Here is a 12,980-nt window from a genome sequence, read left to right as displayed (position 1 = left end):
CCGCCCTCCGAGGCTGCGTCCCACGAAGCGCGGCCCCCCGAGCTCCCCAGCCCGGCCCGGCGCCCGGGACTGGAGCGCGCGCCCATGGAGGCGCCCGGGCTGGCCAAGGCGGCCGCGGCGGATACCCCCGACGGGGCGCCCGCGCTCTGCCCCAGCCCCGAGGCGCCCTCTCCGGAGCCGCCCGCCTACCGCCTGCAAGACTTCGAGACGCTGGCCACCGTGGGTGAGTTCGTGCGGCGCGCGGGGACTCGGCCCGCAGGGGCGCGCGGCGCCGCCCGGGACGCTGTCGTCAGACAAAGGGCCCCGTGTGCCGTCGCCCGGCCGCCTCCCCTGCTCGGCCCCTCCGGCTCGAGGTTCCCGCGCGGGGCTGCCCCTGCGTCCTCAGTCTCCCCGGCGCCCCGAGAGTTGGAGGGCACCCCCAGCCCCGGCGAGACCCCGCGACCGGCCGGCTGCCTTCCGGGGACTCTGGTGGTTCCTCAGTGAAACCTCCCCCCTTGCCCCCAACACACACGCCACCCCGGCGTCTGGGCTGCCCGACGTCACAAAACTTCCCGGGGGTCAGCGCAGACTGGGGACTTCGTGCGCCCTCCGGCGCAGCAACCCCCAGGACACGCGCCTGGGCCACGAAGGCACCTACAGAGCTCGCCCCAGGCCAGCCCTCTGCCTCCCTCTGCCCTGCGGCGGGTGCCCGGGAGTGGAATTTACAGATTTGACCCGGGGGTGCGAGGGCCGCCGGGCCTTCGGGGGACAGGTGTCCCGCGGCGTTGTGGATGGATGGTAGCATTCCTGACTCGGCCTGTGCTTTCCGTCTTGTGCCTCTGAAATTTGTCATTCTTTTATGGGACCCTTTCCATTTCTTTTGTCCTCTGTCTTAGAAATTGAGCCAACTGCGCAGCTCGCAGGAGAGGTTTTGGGTTCTCTTGGGCGCCTGGATCCCAGCACGCGCTGGGGTATCACTGGGGTAGCCCTGAGTGGGTCAGAATATCCCAACCCCAGCGTGGGCGCTGGATTCAAACTGTTGGCACCAGTCAGCCTGTGGCTTCTTAGCGACTCTTCGTGGCCAAGGGGGTTGGTTGTCAGGAAAATAAACGGGGCAGGGGTTCTCAGGGAGGCCGTCTCCTGATTTCTTCCCTCTTTTTGGAGAGGAGGGAGTGGGGCCCGGGAACCCCAGGGCTCAAGGTCACAGTGTGTGGCTTAGCAAGACTAACAGCGCAGCCAGGGTGACATCACAACTCCTGAGGAGGAGAAGGCATCTCTTTTTCTTTTCTGTCTCTTTCTGTTCCTCTCTGTGTCTCCATTTCTGTCTGTGTTTCTCTCTCCCCTCTCCGATCCTCTCTCTTCCTTCCTCCCTGTCTCTGTCCCACTGGGAAGCTGCCGGCGGGCGTGTTTTGCAGGGAAGAAGGGTGGGCCAGGAACCCACACAGGGGCAGCTACCACAGTAGGTGGAAACACAAGTCGGCAACGGAAAGTTGACGGAGGGCCAGCGTCCCTTGGCACTTTGCACCGGCCATTGTGTTTCTGTGGGGCGCTCGCTCGCAAGGTCAGTCGGGAAAGCGCCCAGGCCGGAGGCCAGGACAGGGGACAGGGCTGGGGCAGGGCGGGGCAGGGCAGGAGGGCTGTGGAACTGAGGGGTGCTGGTATCACAGGGTGCCCAGCAGGTAATCTGGCCCTTAAAAATAGAATGTTGTCCTTGCCTCTTGAGAGCTAGCGGGCTGGGCTGGGTGGGGGAAGTGAGTGCTTTCTTCCTTTCCTCTCTTAAAGAAGAGGATGCTCATTGCTCAGGGATAACTTCCTGTGGGCTCCAAGGGTGTGACAGGAGAGCCAGGTGTCCCACAGTCCGGCCATTGGACCAACAGGGGACCAGGGGGGTGTGAGTGTGTATGTGTGTGTCTGTGTACACTCGCTCATGACAGCATCACAGCTTTGGTGACGTTTTCTGCAGCCTTGTGTCTGAGCCTCCTTCTTTACTCTGGGTTAAAGAGCAATGTGAGAGTGAGTAACCCGAAAGAATAAGGAACTTTTTAAATAAGTTCTAAGCCTTTTAGAATCTTTGTCTCTGAGCCACAATCTACAGCAACTTTCGCTCCTTGCAAGTGAGAGGCAGGTGGAACTCTCTGCGGCCGGCACACGGTCTGGGGGGATGTGAATTCTCTTCATCTAAGCTGTCACTGCTGGAAGACAAGTTCACTGTTAAGTGTGTCTTCCCACCTCCCCACATTTCTCATTCCCACCTGCTCCGAACAGGCACCCATCTGAGTTCCAGATTTTCTCCACGGATGTCTGTAGGCAGTTTCCCAGTTGAGCAATACTGTTTTCCATGACTTAAAACCAACCACACAAGCCAAACAAAAACACCTCACGACCCTCTTAAACTTTCTTTACTTATCACAAACCCCATCTTTCGGTACCTTCTAGAATGACTCTGAATGAAGAGACAGAGCTTCCTTCACTCTCCTCCCCGAAGGACGGCTTCGAGTCCCTGCCCCACACAGCTGTGTGTTTTCATTTTTCCTGCTCTGCCCTCTTGTGTGTGTGCTGTTTCCATTGCCAGCAAACTGGGGGACGTTCTTGTACATTTCATCCCTGATGTTGGCCTGTGATCTGGGTACGGACGAGGCACCCTGAGCTAACAGCATCGCTGGTTTGATATTGAGACACATTTTGGCGATGGTGACATTTCAGCACAGGTACGGCACCTGCACTCCTGCAGGTTCGCTTGTGCCTAATTCCGCAAAGCCCACGGTGGCCACGGAGACCCCTGGGTGGGCGGGGGAGATCCCGTGAGCAGAAGGCTGAGCTGGAAATAGCCAGTGGTCACAGGGCTGTGTAGACAGCATGGCTATAAAGACCATGTGGTCTTAGGTATTCTGTGCTTCCGGGTACACCGACTACTGGATGCTGTCAGCGTTTTAGACGTACCAGTTTTCATAAATTCAGGTACTTTGCAAGCAGGCGTAGGTTGTGATCATGAAAAATCTAATGCTGGTATTTTTTTTTTTAAGAACATGAAAGAATCCTGGAGCACATCTGGTCTAAACACTGATTTCATGGGTTTAGAAACTCCGGCTCACAATGATCACGCTGCTCCTTAGAGAAAAAAATGGTTGCAAACTGGTTCTTCAAACTTCTTGTCCATGTAGCCAAGCTTTGCTTATCCCCATGAGAAAGAACAAGGGTGCTTTTTTTAAAAAAAAAAAATTATTATAGAAATTTAAAAATATATACTATGTAGAGAGAAGAGGATAATGGCTTTTTCTAAAAAGATTTGTTCGGTAAAATTTGGATTCAGTCAAAAGGCTGCACTCAAGAATCCAGAAGGACACATGTGGCCCCAAGGCCGCAGATTCCCCACCCCTGGAATCAGTGTCCGGTTCTTGGGTCTGAATTTCGTTTTCCCTTTCTCAACCTCTCTGCTTCTGAGCTTATTCCTCTAAAAAATGCAAATAATAACAGAACCTGTCCTACACAGCTTATTATGAAGAAGACTCCAAGATGCTTAAATCCCTGATTTTTAAGGAAAGTTATTTTGAAATAATTACAGACTCCCAGGGGATTCCAAAAACAGTACCAGGACTGCCATCACCCTTCCGCCAGCTTCCCCAGGGTGACATCTTCTGTAGCGTCAAACCCAGGACGTCAGCGTTGGTTCATCCCTGCTAACGAAACCGCACACCTTGTTCAGCCTGTATCAGTTTGCACAGGTGCTCATTTGTGCTCGAGACCGTGTGTGCGTGCAGAGTTCTACGCAGCTGTATCCAGCGTTATCGATTTTGGTGGCTGCCACCCCCAAAATCACGGGGCAGAACGAGTTCTCTCACCACAGACCACTCCCTCATGCATGACACTTTCTTCTTCTTTTTTTACTTTTACACATGACAGCATCTGAAAGTTTTATTTTCTTAAGGGCTATCAGGGCTTCGTGAATAGTCAATGATAAATGGTTCTCAGATCTAAAGTGCTCGCAAGCATTTTCCTCTGTGCTGAGAGGTTTTTTCCCGTGTCCTCGATTCCCCTAATTTGGACATAGTTTCCCTTCTCTCCTGGGTTATCATTTATGCCCCGTCCTAGGTTATTGGGGCTGTGAGAACAAAACACCGTAGGCTGGGCGGCTTATAAACAACTGATATTTATTGCTCCCGGCTCTGGAGGCTGGAAGTGGAGATCCCGGCGTGGCAGAGGCTGTGTCTGGTGGGGACTCACTTCCTGGTTCATAGACGGCGCCTTCTGGCTGTGTCCTCACATGGTGGAAGGGGCGAGGGAGCTCTCTGGGTCCCTTTTATAAGGACACTGATCCCATCCATGAGACTCCACCCTCAGGACCTCATCCCCTCCCAAAGCCCCCACCTGCTCACACCATGTCCTTGGGGGAGAGGATTTCAACATAAGAGCCTTAGGGAGACGCAAACATTGAGACCATCACACTCCTACCCTGTGTCACCAGCCTACCAGCAGAATGAATGGAATCCGACCTGGTGAGATTTTACCCTGTAGGTAAATATATAATCTTGCGGGGAGTGTTAACATAGCAATTGGCCGTGTTGTTTATTGCCTCACAACACACAGAAAATCGAGCCCAGCCTTTTAATCTTATTTATCTTGTGTGGGTGCTCTATAGTAAATTGGCAGTCGTGCGTGTGGGTGACAGTTTCGATGTAAGGGCATCATAGGAACTTTGGGAGATGAGATAAAATATTACACATCAGAGAACATTTCTAAGTGTAGGGGTCCTGTTGCTTTCTCCTCTTCTTTTTTTCCCCCCACTGAGGTGAAATTCACTGTAGTATGAAATGAATCACTGTATAGCCAACCGTGGCACTCAGCACATTCGCAGTGCTGTGCAAACGTCAGCTCAATCTAGTCCCCAAACATTTTCATCACCCCCAAAGGAGATCCCATCCCCGTTAAGCAGTCGCCACCTCTCCCCTGCTCCCAGCCCTGGCAACCACTGGTCCGCTGTCCGGCTCTCTGGATTTGCCAGTTCCGTGTCCTCTTCATGTTCCCGCCTCTTCTTCATTCGTCACTTCCCGTCTCCAAGGGGGAGAGGACACCCAAGTCTAATAGTTCCTTGTTCAAGAGGAGAGGAGAAAAATGGGCCTGCCGGGGGGAAAAAGGCTTTAAAAAGGCAGGAAACAAAGGAATCATAATATGGGATGAGAAAGAGGGGAAAAGAACAAATCAGAGACAGGAATGTTCAGTCAGAGGGAGAGAAGTACACAGGGCTCTCAGAGGCATTCGCACAAATCCTGCCGGACTGGGACGAATAGAGCTCCCCTGTCTCTGAACCCATCCAGGCTGCAGTAATAACAAAATGCCACAGTCTGGGCGGCTTATAAACAACTGATATTTGTTGCTCACAGCCCTGGAGGCTGGAAGTCCGAGATCCCGGCGTGGCAGAGGCTGTGTCTGGTGGGGACTCACTTCCTGGTTCATAGACGGCGCCTTCTCGCTGTGTCCTCACATGGTGGAAGGGGCGAGGGAGCTCTCTGGGGTCCCTTTTATAAGGACAGTGATCCCATCCATGAGGCTCCACCCTCATGACTTTGTCACCTCCCAAAGCCCCCACCTGCTCACACCATCACCTTGGGGGTGAGGATTTCAGCATGGGAATTTACGGGGCACAGAAACATTGATATCATTGCAAAGACCCTCCCTCTGGTACATGCACGTGGTTCCTCTCTAGGGCCATTGAGCTTCGTGATGTGGAGCAGATCTCAGAATTGAGACTATTGAATTCTTGGATGCCCAGGGACTCGTATCTTCTTGCCGACTTGGCTGGTGTGTGTGTGTGTGTGTGTGTGTGTACGTACATATATAGGGACATTGTGTGGTCTTTTTTCCCTTGAACATAAGCTAGGGGGTTCAGTTTACCCTGAGTACTACTCTAGCTCATGGCTGTAAGCACCAGTGGAATTAAGAAAACGTTAGCAAAGCCGGCATCATCACCTTCATCATCATCATCGTCATCATCATTATCATCATGTCATCATCAGTTTTTGGCAAGCATAGCCCAGATTCCTCTCGTTTTCAGGGATGGATGGTGGTGTTATGTTTGTAGGTTAGGGGGCTTGCTTGGTTCTGTAGACCTCTCAGGAGGTCGTGGAGACCATCCCCCTCCTCCACCTCCTGGGTTAGGAGCCTGGGGCAGGCCGGGATGCCCGATGGAGTCTATTGCAAGATTATCTTCCTTGGTGGGCTTTTGGGGTCTCTCACATAATTGTTCACACTATATTAAGTCTCCCATGGCAGCTGTAACAAATGACCACAAACTTAGTGGCTTAAAACCACATGCAAGGAAGAGACGTCTGTACTCCCATCTTCGGTGCCGCACTGCTCACAACAGCCAAGATACGGAGTCAGTCCAAGCATCCATCAGTGGATGAGTGGATAAGGATGTGGTGTCGTTTCCGTATGTGCACCTGAGTGTTGATCAATTAGTTCCAATTTGATGGTGAGTCCATGTGGTGCTTGTTTTTCCATTCTTGGGATACTTCACTTAGGAGAATGGGCTCCAGCTCCATCCAGGATAATACAAGAGGTGCTAGTTCACCATTGGTTTTCGTGGCTGAGTAGAACTCCATGATATACATATACCACATTTTATTAATCCACTCCTGCATTAATGGGCACTTGGGTTGTTTCCACATCTTTGCAATTGTCAATTGTGCTGCTATACACAAGGAATATGGTATATATTAATATGTACACAACGGAATACTCTTTAGCCGTAAAAAGGAAGGGAGGAAGTATCGTTCATGATAACCTGGGTGAATTTAAAGGATTTTCTGCCAAGTGCAATAAGCCAGGCACAGACAGACAGATACCACGTGCTCTCACTCGTATGTGGAATGTGAAAAGGTTGAACTCACAGGAGCGCAGAGCAGAAAGGTGGTTGGTTACCAGGGGCTGGGAGTGAGGGAATTGGATTGATATATTGATCAGAGCGCACAAGATTTCAGTGAGACAGGAGGAAGATGTTCAAGAGATCGATTGTACAACACGGTGACTATCACCGATGACAATATATTTTTGCAAATTGCTAAAGGAGTAGATTTTAAGCATTCTCACTACAAAAAAAATGACAGTTATGTGAGGTCACGCTTTATGTTCATTAGCTTTATTTAGCCATTCCATAATAGGTGTGTATTTTTCAAAACAACCTGTTGTCCACGATAAATAGATAACAGCTTTGTCAATTAAAATAAATTAATTGTTTGGAAGACAAAATCCACATTTTTTATCCTGCAGTTCTATAGGTTGGTTTCGATGTCTACAATGATCTGATCGTCACTGAATTAAAATCAACATGTCAATAGGGCTGCATCCTGTCTGGGAGCTGTAGAGGAGAATCTGTTCCTTGGCTTGTGGCTCATTCCTCTCTCTTAAAAGCCAGCAATGTGGGGTCAAATCCTGCTCCTGCCGGCGTCTGTCTTTGACTTAGAAAGTGGCTTGGTTGCCCTGGACACACCCAGATAACCCACCGTAACACCCCCGGTTCAGGTCAGCTGATTGGTACCTGTAATCAGCACCTTCCACCTCAGTTTCCTCCTTTGCTGTGCAGTCTAAGATATGCACAGGTTGCAGGGATGGGTACCTGGGTATCTTTTGAGGGTCCTTATTTTGGGGACCGAATATGCTGTTCCTTCGAATGCAGTGGCGTCGTTTTGGTCTGAGCCCTCTTCCAAATAACATGGACTTGTGTACACGGAGAAAGCATAGTACTAACAACACTAGAAAGCTCTTCCGTGGCTACCCGGGACGGTAAATGTTTGCACATATGTGTGCGGGTGTGTATGGGTTTGCTGGGGAAATGGTTAATTGAGTTAATTGAGGACTTTCAACTCCACATTCTCTTCTGCGTGGTGCGAGGGTATGTGACAGCTCATGGCCACGTCTGTGGAGCCCTGGCGGCAGAGGGGGAGGATTCTTTGCACAGAGGCCGGACCGTGTGGATAAATTGGTCAATATTGGCACATTTTGGGCAGCCGCGTTTTTTCCCTCCAGGTTCCCTCGTGGAAGAATCACCGAGCTAACACCACGAATGTTTTTCAGAAGTGTTTTCCCTACGGCATTTCCCTGGTGGGCGTGTGCCCGCCCCCAACACTCTCTGATGATAAGTGGTTTTTTTTGGCCTCATCCATTAGGGTACTTAAGGGGAAATGCAGTTGGCATTTTCATTCCATCTGGACAGGATAAAATGGGATAAGTAGCCATTAGATGCGCTCTTCCAGCGATTCCCCCATTAAAGCATAACATGAGTGCTGGCGACTCAGCCCGTCGGATCGCCCTTCCGCGTCGGAAAAGAGGCAGGGATTGCAGAATTCACATTCCTTCCCCTCCAGCACTGATGCTTTCCACCTTCCTGAGGTCTAAGGCAGGGGGCCCCAACCCGGGATGAGTTGTGTAATTATTACATTGCATGCTACAGTGTAATAGTAATAGAAATAAAGTGCACAATAAACGTAATGCATTTGAATCATCCTAGAACCTTCTCCCATAACCTGCTAGGTCCGTGGAAAAACCGTCTTCCATGAAAACGGTCCCTGGTGCCAGAAAGGTTGGGGACGGCTGGTGTAAGGATATTCTTAGTGTGGGAGGCTGTTGCAAGGCCAGCGACGCTCCCTGTGGAGGAACTTCCCGTAGGACACCTCTGGGTAGTCCTTGCAGCATCATTTCATGTCAGGTGTGAGGGTGGCCAGGTAGGGGGCTCATCCTTCTCTGATCAGGCGGAGAGAAGAGAAGAGAGGAGAGAGGACATGGAACGGTCCCCATGCCTTGGTTGGACTTCCCAGGAGGAATGTCAAGGTTAGACTCTGGCTGTTCTATGTTTGGGGAAAGAAAAAAAATAAAAAAAGAACCAACGTTTTGCACAGTGTCTTCCCTTCCGGCATTGGCACCCCCTTCCCCATTTAGAAGTTCATACCCGTTTTTCCACCAGGACATAGAAAAGGGAAATCGTCTCACACAGCCTCTGTTCACCTTTGCAAGTCCGTGCAGATCCTTGCAGCCTAAGCCCCAGCACGGATGGAGTCTGCGTGGTGTGCAGGCGTGACAGTAATCCCCTGTGGTACTTATTTTGGACGTTTTATTGGTCAGGCACCTCATCAAAGAGATGTGGAGGCCAGCCTGCCCAAGGTGCTTTTAAAATTGTTGACAGTTAATTGGGCCGAGGATGATTTCACCTTGCTGAGTCATGTTGGGAGTCACTTTGCAGAACAAAGGGTTTGCGTGCAGGTGTGGCTGGTGAGCGAGATCTTGGTTTGGAAGAAAGAAGTCCTTTGTAATGCTGTGAGGCTCCTGGGATCTCTGGTGGGGTCTCTGTGCAAGCGTGCATGCATTTATTTGCATGCACATGCTGAGGTTGGTGACCTGCAGCTTAGAAGGCAAGAGGGCAGTGACTGAGGCAGCTTATGCTAGCAGACAATGTTGTAGGAAACCGTTCCTCCAAGACCGAAGACCCCAGCTCGATTGAGATTCCAGGCATCGAACGTGTGTTGAGAAAGCAAACTGTCTACAATTTCCTCTTCATGGCTAGTTGATTCCATTTATTGTGACACCTTAAGAAAAAAAAATAATTTATATGGAAAAAAAAATCAGTGCCAACTCAAAATACTGCCTGGGTACTTGAATAGGAAAAGTTGTTGTTGGAGCTGATTTTATTTATTAAGTCTCCTCTTTCGTTCATCCTTAAACGGTTTCATATTTTCGTTTGACAGCAGACTGTGGTGTATCAATTTCATTGGCCTTTTCAGAGAACCAGCTTTTGGTTTGGTTTCCTTAATGTTTCTCTGTGGACTTCCTGTTTTCAATTTCATCGCTTTTTTTTTTTTAAAAAAAAACTTCAGGTTTTCTTTCTTTTCTTCCCCTGGCTTTAGGTTGGTGTTACTCTCTGCTTTCTGTAGATTAGGGAAGCATTGTGTTTTTTTTTTTTTGAGACAGAGTCTCACTCTGTTGCCTGGGCTAGAGTGTCGTGGCGTCAGCTTAGCTCACAGCAACCTCAGACTCCTGGGCTCAAGCGATCCTCCTGCCTCAGCCTCCCGAGTAGCTGGGACTACAGGCATGCGCCACCATGCTCGGCTAATATTTTTTTTTTCTATATGTATATTTTAATTGTCCAGCTAATTTCTTTCTATTTTTAGTAGAGACGGGGTCTCGCTCTTGCTCAGGCTGGTCTCGAACTCCTGAGCTCAAACGATCCGCCCGCCTCGGCCTCCCAGAGTGCTGGGATTACAGGCGTGAGCTGCTGCTCCCGGCCGAAGCGTTGTGTTTTGATACAGCTACTTTGAGTGTCCCAGGCCGGAGAGTTCTGGAAGAAATAGAATCTGAACCCAGGAACAGCGTTAAGGAAACTCCATCTCTTCCTACCTTCAAGGGTCTGCAGGGCAGGGCCACGGCGCACCGCCCGGTTTTGGCTTTTCACAGCCTGGTGTGTTCTGTAGCTCGCGCCTCTTGCACTCTTTAATGGAGCTGTGCTTTTCCGTTAAGTTTCTCTCTCCCAGCTGGCGCTGTTTTACCTCTGGCTTCCTCCTCTCTGTCATCAACACCCCCCAGCTGCCTCTTTTACCCGACAAACCGCAGAAATAAGTGCAAAGAAAACAAGTTGGCAGCCACCTGCTACCGAGACACCATCCCTAAAGGCCATGCATTTCAGGACAGCTGTTGTGAGTTCCGGGAGGGAGGTTGTGTTTCTTCAAAGGGGAAAAAAATAAAAATAAAACCACACAGGAACAGTGCAATCCAAGCATTCTGTATTGAGTGCGCTCTAGACGTTCAAACTCAGCATGCTCATTTAGAATTTGGGATGGTAATTTGGAAGGAGGTTGTCGGACGGTGGGCGGCTGGGTGTGTGTGGTCCGGGGTGGAGATTCTCCACCTTTCTAAAAGCGGAAACCTTTTTCTTTTGAGTTAGCGCGTCATTTGTTTTTGTGGCATGCTTTGCTTTTCTTGCGCTGTCTGTGTTTCTGTGGTACGCCTGGACGTGCAGTAGTTACCAGAAGATGCATACATGTGCACACACCCATGTGCGTTCGCCAGGGCTTTGGCTGATTTAAATCTCCCTCATGGCCACCGAAAACACCATCGTTCTTTTGGATTTTGGCAAACGTTCGGGTAAAACCTGGGAGACTGGCCCATCTCTCTGCTTAGGAAACGATGGCCACATTGTATGGGACCGTCACCTGCTGTTCCCAAGCTGGTGTTCCTGTCCAGTGAGCAGAACAGACCGTGCCCCCAGGTGGGCCTGTGCGCTGCCCGGTTTGTGAATCGTTCCTTTGGGGTTTCCTTGTTCCAGAAACAATGTTACCTGTGGCTGCTGGCGTGCTAAGACTGCTTAAAGAATACATTGTGTCCATGAATCCTAACGAACACTGCAAGGTGCTAGGAAAGTACAAAGCGGGTTTATTCTCTGGTCAGTGATCCTGCCAGACGAAGGAATAACGCCAGGAACACAAGAATCCAGTCTCTAATTTAACAGGAGGTCGGTGGAGGTAGAGTGAGTAGCTTTTATTAAGAGACTTCTGGAATTTAAACTTTGTCTTTTTCTTTTTAAGATTTTATTATTTGATAATTAGTTAATTATTTTTGAAGTCAGGGTCTTGCTCTGTCACCCAGGCTGGAGTGCAGTGGTGTGATCATAGCTCACTGCAGCCTCCAACTCCTGGGCTCAAGCGATCCTCCTGCCTCAGCCTCCTGAGTAGCTGGGACTGCAGGTGCACACCACCGTGCACAGCTAACTTTTAAAAATTTTTTTTTGCAGAAACAGAGTCTTGCTGTGTTGCCCAGGCTGGTCTCAAACTCCTGGGCTCAAGCGATCCTCCTGCTTCAGCCTCCTCAGTAGCTGGGACTGCAGGTGCACACCACCGTGCACAGCTAACTTTTAAAAATTTTTTTTTGCAGAAACAGAGTCTTGCTGTGTTGCCCAGGCTGGTCTCAAACTCCTGACCTCAAGCCATCCTCCTGCCTCAGCCTCCTCAGTAGCTGGGACTACAGGTGCACACCACCACACCTAGCTAATTTTTCTATTTTTGGTAGAGATGGGATCTCGCTCTGTTGCCCATGCTGGAGTGCAGTGGTGTGAGCACAGCTCACTGTAGCCTGGAACTCCTGGGCTCAAGCCATCCTCTTGCCTCAGCCTCCTCGGTAACTGGGACTACAGGTGTGCACCACCACATCCAGCTAATTTTTCTCTTTGTAGAGATGGGATCTTGCTATGTTGCCCAGGCTGGTCTTGAACTCCTAGCCTCAAGTGATTTTCCCAACTCAGCCTTCGAAAGTGCTGGCATTACAGGTGTGAGCCACCGTGCCCCACCTTCTTTTTTTTTGCCGGCATAGCACACTCCGCTTCCTAAATAGGCAGCCCGTCGTTTTCCTTGGAAACAGATCTTTGGCACGTGCTGACTTTGCCCCGGGACCACTGCACCCAGTTGAACCCTCCGTTCTGATATCTCCTTAGGTAGGAAAACAGCCGTGAATCTGGCATTTAGCAATAGATTACACTGTGGGAGGGATCGAAGTAAGTGAAGACATGTGGTCCCAGAAAAAAAAGGCAGGTAATTCACGGAAACTAAGAGAAAATTGAAACCAAAAGGGAAGCAGAGGAGAAAAAAAATTTTTTTTTAAAGTCTTACTTCAACGAATATCTTCAGAGGAGTTTGAGAAGACGTTGTCTTCATCCACAAAAATAGAATGTTATTAAATACAATAGAAACTTCAAATACAATTGATGAAGTTTAAAATAAGGAAAGAAAAGAAAAATCCAAAGGGTGATCTTATCTAATGCTTGTGACTTCAGTTTTCATCCTGGGGCTTTGGGCTCTCACAGGAACAGGTGGAGTTTACACCTTTCTCCGGAGTGCTGAAGGGTTCATCCCTGACTCCTGCCTTGAGTGGGTCCATCTCTCTGCAAACATGAGCAGGTCGCTTAGGTTGGTTTCCTGTGGCTGCCATAACAATTACCCCAAACTGGGGACTTTTTTTTTTTTTTT

General features: G+C 49.9%; 1 protein-coding gene across 1 annotated transcript in view; it reads left to right on the top strand.

Moving 5' to 3' along the window:
* Nucleotides 1–84: 84 nt before the first annotated feature.
* Nucleotides 85–12,980, top strand: part of PRKX (protein kinase, X-linked) — a 116,368-nt gene continuing 103,472 nt past the window's right edge. Inside the window, exon 1 of the mRNA XM_012656800.1 lies at nucleotides 85–223. Within this exon, the coding sequence (XP_012512254.1) occupies nucleotides 85–223 (139 nt within the window). The remainder of the gene's footprint in view (nucleotides 224–12,980) is intronic.

This window comes from Propithecus coquereli, unplaced genomic scaffold (genome assembly GCF_000956105.1).
Source record: "Propithecus coquereli isolate 6110/MARCELLA unplaced genomic scaffold, Pcoq_1.0 Scaffold52, whole genome shotgun sequence".
Lineage (NCBI taxonomy): Eukaryota > Metazoa > Chordata > Mammalia > Primates > Indriidae > Propithecus > Propithecus coquereli.
This window is presented reverse-complemented; position numbering and strand designations above follow the sequence as displayed.